Raw genomic sequence first — 7,500 nt, forward strand, 5'->3', positions numbered from 1 at the left:
TATGTTTAAGATATATATCTGTGTGGGTGTGGGTGTGCTGTAGAAAACACAGACACACACATGTGTACATATATCTTTATATAAAGATAGATAGATCTTGTGAGGTATCACATCTAAGAAGGTTGTTAAAGAAATCCTGTAACGTATAATTAATAGTGTACATCCATTAACGGTAGTTTATGCTAATCGTAGAAAATATAAAACACTTTTTTCTCGGCTTGATAACTCATTTCTTAACTATCAAGGTTCTCACGCATCTATTCAAGATATATGCACATAATTTTCTATCTTAAATTGAAGTCTGTATTAATCAAGCATTCAGCAACAAAAGTGTTAACATAACGCTAATGGAACATATAAAGATAACCTAGCTTATGCGAGATACCAAACAGATGAAACCTTCTAACAAAAAAGAAAATAGTTTACCCTAGATTGGAGTAAATGCCCGTTTTCTTACTCGAAAATACTAGAACTCCAGTTATAAAAATCCGTAGTCCTATACTTATATAACAAATCATCTTTACCATGACACAACATCTTCCTCAAAGATCCAGACAAGACGAAGTCTATCCTACAAATTAACAATCCCATAAGAGTCTAGGTCACCGAAATAACGACAAAAAAAGGAAGAGAAAGAAGTGTGGCGACAGACCTTGAAACACCTTAGTTGTGAGGCAGAAGAGGCAGAGGCCCTCTGCCAGAGGGGAGAGGCGTCTCGCTTGTGCTGATAGCTCTTTGAAAGCTTTGGGACGAATTTTGTGAATTATACGTTGCAGTGAGTGTGTTTGAGGGATTTTGTGTCCGTGGGGAGATAAAGTGGAGATCTGAATTCCACTTGAGAGGGTAGTTGGTTGAGTGTGAAGTGGGGGGGAGAGGGGAATAATAATTTAAATCGCGAGAAGGAAGGAGAGAGAGAGGGAGAGAGAGATCTCGTCACCCTTGAGAGATAATAACAAACGAGATGGACGTTTAAAGGGAAGAAAGTGAGAATTCTTTCTCATTTTATCTTGCGCTGGAAGACATGGCTGTAAGGTAAGTCACTATTAGCTCTTCTGTTTTATTTATTATTTGTTGTATGCGAGTTTTATGGTCGTGTGGTTGTATGACATTATGATGAGATATTGTTTTCAGCGTAAAAATACATTTTGAACTGCGAGGGAATTAGGCCTTGGAAAATCGTGACATTGTATAACTAAAATTTTAGGACAGATTATGCGTTTAGGTTTTTCTCTTTTTTCAAAATTTGTATTAATATAAAGAACATTTATGGAGCAGGAAGCATTTGGCCTATGTATTTATCTCTGAAGGTTATTCAATTTATGTAATCTATTGTCACATAATTTAGTATCACACTACATTTTAAAGATGATCAATTATGTAAAGAAGAATCCCATATTTCAGTTATCATTTATTGAATATGATAATCTTTTGTATCTTGTATAATTCTTTATTTTGATAGGACATAAAAGTGGTCAAATAAGTTAAGCATTGTTGTTTCATGATTTGAGGTCATTTGTGATTATACTTTGTCCTGCAATGTGATTTTTGAAAATTAAATGTATCTGTAATATATAATTGTTTATGGTATCCAGTTGAAATTTTTGTGATGATATTGCTAATGTTTATATCAAATCCTGATTTATATTTGTTTAAGCAATTCCTTAGTACCCATTATACACCCACTGCACTTCACCACTACACTACACTGCACCACACCACACTACACTAGACCATACTACACTACACTACATCACCACACCACACCTCACCTAATGTTTATATAAAATCCTGTTTTCTGTTTGTTTACGCACTTAGTACCAATTATACACCCACTGTACTGCACCACACTACACTAACTGCACAACACCACACCCACACTACACAAAGCTATACTATACTATATTATACTACACTATGCTATGCTCTACTATACTATACTCTATTCTACTCTACTATACTATACTATACTATACTATACTATACTATACCACACTATACTACACTACATCACTTCACCTCACCTCACCTCACCACACCATACCTTACCACACTACCTCCACCACACTGCCACCATCACCACCACCACCTACATCACACTGCCACCATCAGCCCCACCACCTGCATCACACTGCCACCATCACCTCCACCATCTCCACCACACTGCCACCATCACCCCCAGCACTATACTACCACCACCAGAACCAATACCACCACCACAACCACACCACCTATACCACCACACTACCACAACCACCATACCATCATTGAAAATAGTAAAGGAATGGTTGATGTGAATATAATTTAGAAATAAAAGTAAATGTTTTGAATGCCTGCAACCTAAAGTCCAACCTGTTTGTGGCACATTGTCAAGCGATTGCCTCAGCTACCATGCTATCCACTGAAGCAAAGACCAACAATTTCCTATCATGGTTACTCTTACAAATGAGAATTAAGACTGGTTCTTTGTTTGAGGATAAGTGTACTGTAAGGTGTGCAGACTCAGTCTTATTGGAATATATGTGATGGTGATAGTGATGGTCTTTTATGGAGCACAGACAGATGCAGAGGCTGATCTGACCAGCACGAGACTAATCTGTGATTTTTATTGGTCAGATGTAATAGGTCATTACAAGAAAGGATACACCTAATATTTCCTAATTTACAATCAACAATTCAATATATTATTCTTCATCTTCTAGTTTAAAAGTGTTACAATTTTTACATTATCCATTTTTTTAAATCTTACATATAAGAGCATCAAATTAGTATCTCACTAAAACCAGAAGCTGAACATAAGCGAATATTCAAGTAATCTCCGATATTTGTGTATGTCATTGTTTTCCAAATTACATATAGACTACATAAGTTTGTAAGCTCTGCCGGGAGAGCTAATTCCTAATCTGTAAATATTTAGGGCAAAGTCTTGAGATAAGGTTGTATGGTTATCTTCTGAAATGAAATAAATCAGTATTTATCTGATGAACTCTCTCATCACTTATTTGATTCAGATTTAGATAGAGAGGTAGATTAGTAAAAGGAAACATTTCTCATTTTATTTATTTAGTCTGATAACTATGATTTTTTCTATTTTCATTTTTACAGTTTTTCCATCTGTACTTAATCAAGCATATATTTAAGAACTGTCTGTAAAAACAAATGTTAAAAGGTCCTGTGATCATCTTGCTTCCCCCCCACACCAAAAAAAAAAAAAAAAGTAGACCTATTAGATATTACAACAACTTCATCAGTAAGAGACTTTCGTAGTTTTTCTCTCTCTCTTTTCTTTTCTTTTTATTTAATTAATGGCATTAATACAGTTTTAAATGTGCACTAAATTACACCAAAATAATGGCCTTTCATAGGTAATATGTTGATCAACAACAGCAAAAATAAATTTCGTCAGATTTAGTGTAGCCTATATCACATAAATGCATATCCAGTTTTTAAATTCATGGTTCAATTTTTAGATTCACTTGTATCCTTGTTCTATCTTATTGACATAGTTAATCCTCCTATCCTTTTTTCTGTTTCAATTTGCATTTGTATTTGTATATATTACCTCTTTCATAGAAGGTCACCAACTTCATATAAATCGTTAGCTGCAGCCATTAAATATCAAATCTATTTTAAGAAAAAGTGTTATTGTTCTCTAAAATATGCTACACATCATCTCATACAATATTCAGTATGGTTATGCTTCAGGCTTGTGCAACCAGGATTCACCAGCTTGTGCTGTAGCCACTCTGACTTACCACTGTCATAATCAGCTCTTGGGGCATGACGCTTGACTACTTGATTTAAAAAAAAAATGAAAATTAATCAGAGATGAAAGGCAAGATATGTGTGTGTTTGTGTGTGTGTATTATATATATATAATATATATATATATATATATATATAATATATATATATATATATATATATATATATAATAATATATAATATATATATATATATATATAATAATAATAATATGTGTGTGTGTGTGTGTGTGTGTGTGTGTGTGTGTGTGTGTGTATGTGTGTGTGTGTGTGTGTACGTATGTATGTATATAAGTATGTATGTATGTATATTTATATATATATATGGAGATAGGTGTGTATATATATATATATATATATATATATTTATATATATATATATATATAAATATATATAAATATATATACATATATATAATATATATATATATATATATATATATATATATGTAAATATATATAATATATATATATATATATATATATATATATATAATATATATATATAATATATATATAATATATGTATATATATATATATATATATATATAATATATATATATATATATATATATATATATGTAGATACATGTATATACTCACACACACACACACACACACACACACACACACACACACACACACACACACACACACACACACACACACACACACACACACACACACACACACACACAAACACACACACAAACGCACACACAAACGCACACACAAACACATACACACACACACACACACACACACACACACACACACACACACACACACACACACACACACACACACACACACACACACACACACACACACACACACACACACATACACACACACATACACACACACACATACATACACACACACATACACACACACATACACACACACACACACAAACACAAACACAAACACACACATACATACATATACATACATATACATATACATACACACATACACCTACACATACGCATACACATACACATATACATACATATACATAATCATATTCATATACATATACATATACACACACATACATATACATATACATATATGCTAAAACGTGTCCTAGGACCGATTTTTAGGCTTTTTTTTTCATCATCAGTGCATTTGTTTTACTCAATCAACTTTCATTCGAATTGCACATTAAAATATGTGTTTGAAGTCCATATAGAGAGATACAAACGTGCTGCAATGTCGGCTATCAAGTATTGCAATCACATTTCTTTTAAGGAGGAAATACAATAGGCTGTCAAACTGAGCGAGCAAGTCGGAAGTTCTTGCCAAGAAAAAGCATAGCTTAACGGTCAACGTTGCCATTCAATACAGAAGAAGAAAAGTAGGACTAGAGACATGAGTATAGACATGACACGGATATAATAATAGATATCATATCGGTTGGCAACGCTAACGGGGGGGTTATGTCAACGAGATGTTGGCGCGCATCCCGGGAGAGAAGGTCGAGTTTTGCTTAGTTGGCGTGATTTCGCTGGAGAGGCGGGTCCTCGGGTAGGGGTGGGGGTGGGGGGGAGAGGGTTGGGGAGTGGGAGGGAGGCAGGTGGTGGGAGGGTATTGCCGGCCTTGGGAGTGCCATTATGACCATGGCTCGCCTGACTAATGCCGGGTGTGTTTGTTTGTGTGATGTTGTTGTTGGGATATGTTTGTTGGAGTATTAATTTTCCATTTACACGCACACAGGCAGCCTCCGCATGCACGACTACGCTCGCTGAACGTCTACCCAAATACAACATGTAGCGGTCCTCAGTAACCTAATATTGTAGACGGAGGAGAGTAGTGCCAGTACTGAGATCAATCGGTTATCGACTTGAAGACTAATAGGTGACGAATCATTTTATCGGCTTGAACACTCGCGTTTTTTTCGTGTGTTTTTTTCGTGCACGATATTCATATGTCGTCTTACCAACGCTAAGGGTACGCAATATGAAAATTTTATTTTTTTATGGACACCTAGAAGTTCAATTAACTTGGTCACACGGGGTATAATGACTTGTAGGCTGTCAGCACAGACAAACAAGCGTTGGTCGTGATCATGATTAAAAGAATGGATTCACCTTCACTTGTATTGAATAGGCAGGTTTAAGTTATCCTTGTAAGGCGACGATGGTGTTACGCCAGCCAGGCGCCGGCTGTTCATTTTTTCTCTCATTTGCCGAGTTCTTGTTACTCTTACTTTCTTGTTTTTTCTTTTGTACGGATATTGTTTGTTTTTTTCTCCCATGGCTATCTCTATTATCCTTATTCTTTCTCTCTCTCTCTCTCTCTCTCTCTCTCTCTCTCTCTCTCTCTCTCTCTCTCTCTCTCTCTCTCTCTCTCTCTCTCTCTCTCTATATATATATATATATATATATATATATATATATATCCCTACATCTCTCTCACTCACACACTCACTCACTCACTCACTCACTCACTCACTCACTCACTCACTCACTCACTCACTCATACACACAAACACTCCCTCACTCACACACTCACTCACACACTCACTCACTCACTCACTCACTCACTCACTCACTCACCCACCCACCCACCCACCCACTCACTCACTCACTCACTCACTCACTCACTCACCCACCCACTCACTCACTCACTCTCTCTCTCTTTCTTTCTTTCTTTCTTTCTCTCTCTCTCTCTCTCTCTCTCTCTCTCTCTCTCTCTCTCTCTCTCTCTCTATATATATATATATATATATATATATATATATATATATATATATATTCCTACATCTTTCTCTCTTTCTCTCTCTCTCTCTCTCTTTTTTCTCTCTCTCACTCACTCTCTCTCTCTCTCTCTCTCTCTCTCTCTCTCTCTCTCTCTCTCTCTCTCTCTCTCTCTCTCTCTCTCTCTCTCTCTCTCTCTCTCTCTCTCTCTCTCTCGATATACCTGTCGATATATCGTCTAAGTTTGAATTTGCCGTGAGAGAAAAAAAACGGTTCGAGTTACACGTCATTTGTTACCTGTGGCACGAAGCGAGAGCAGGTCAGCAAACCATCTACTTAATTCTTTTTGTGTGTGTGTGGAGGGTGGGGGACTAAGGTGCATGGTAGGAAGTTGAATTTGGGCTCATTATGTTAATGATTACAATGTTAGAAAAAAACGCGTACGTGGGAATAAAATATCAAAGCAGTCACACGCTTTTTTTCTAAAGCACGAAGCAAAGTTACTACTTATCCTAGTATGAGAAATAAAGGGTATTTTAAAGGGGAAAAATGTGTGTACGGAAACTAAAATGCAAAAAACACCTCTTGTGTATAACAAGGTCGCGGCAAAGTCTATTATGCGGATAGACGAGCGGCAGGTCACTGGTGTCAGGTTATTCGTCGGCTCTTGACTCGTGTGTGTGTATATATATATATATATATTATATATATATATATATATATATATATATATATATATATTATATATATATATATATATATATATATATATATATATATATTGTAATGTAACCTTGATGGAGCATGTCATCCTGGAACGCGTTAATTACATGTCTTACGTGGTTTTCCAGTCTCATTTATACCTCTATCTACATTTGTTTATAGCAATTTTTTTTAAAGAAAAACAACCAAAGATACAATTTAAACTTCCTTTTCCTTTCGTTATTGTATGATTGGAGGAAAATTACTATTTGCTGAGGCTGAATTCCGTCCAATTTTGAAAACGAAATAAGAAAAAAAAGAACCTGAATTC

At 35.5% G+C, this 7,500-nt stretch overlaps 1 protein-coding gene across 2 annotated transcripts in view; it reads left to right on the forward strand.

The window, feature by feature from the left end:
- Window positions 1-668: 668 nt before the first annotated feature.
- Window positions 669-7,500, forward strand: part of DPCoAC (dephosphocoenzyme A carrier) — a 32,391-nt gene continuing 25,559 nt past the window's right edge. The window contains exon 1 of one of the 2 annotated variants that reach the window (XM_043028548.2): window positions 669-1,032. In XM_043028548.2, coding sequence (XP_042884482.2) covers window positions 1,022-1,032 — 11 coding nt within the window. In that variant the 5' untranslated portion in view covers window positions 669-1,021. The remainder of the gene's footprint in view (window positions 1,033-7,500) is intronic. The other variant, XM_086539541.1, reaches the window with a different exon arrangement.

Source organism: Penaeus japonicus, unplaced genomic scaffold (genome assembly GCF_977035675.1).
Source record: "Penaeus japonicus unplaced genomic scaffold, GWHDUDI00000001_assembly GWHDUDI00000001, whole genome shotgun sequence".
NCBI lineage: Eukaryota > Metazoa > Arthropoda > Malacostraca > Decapoda > Penaeidae > Penaeus > Penaeus japonicus.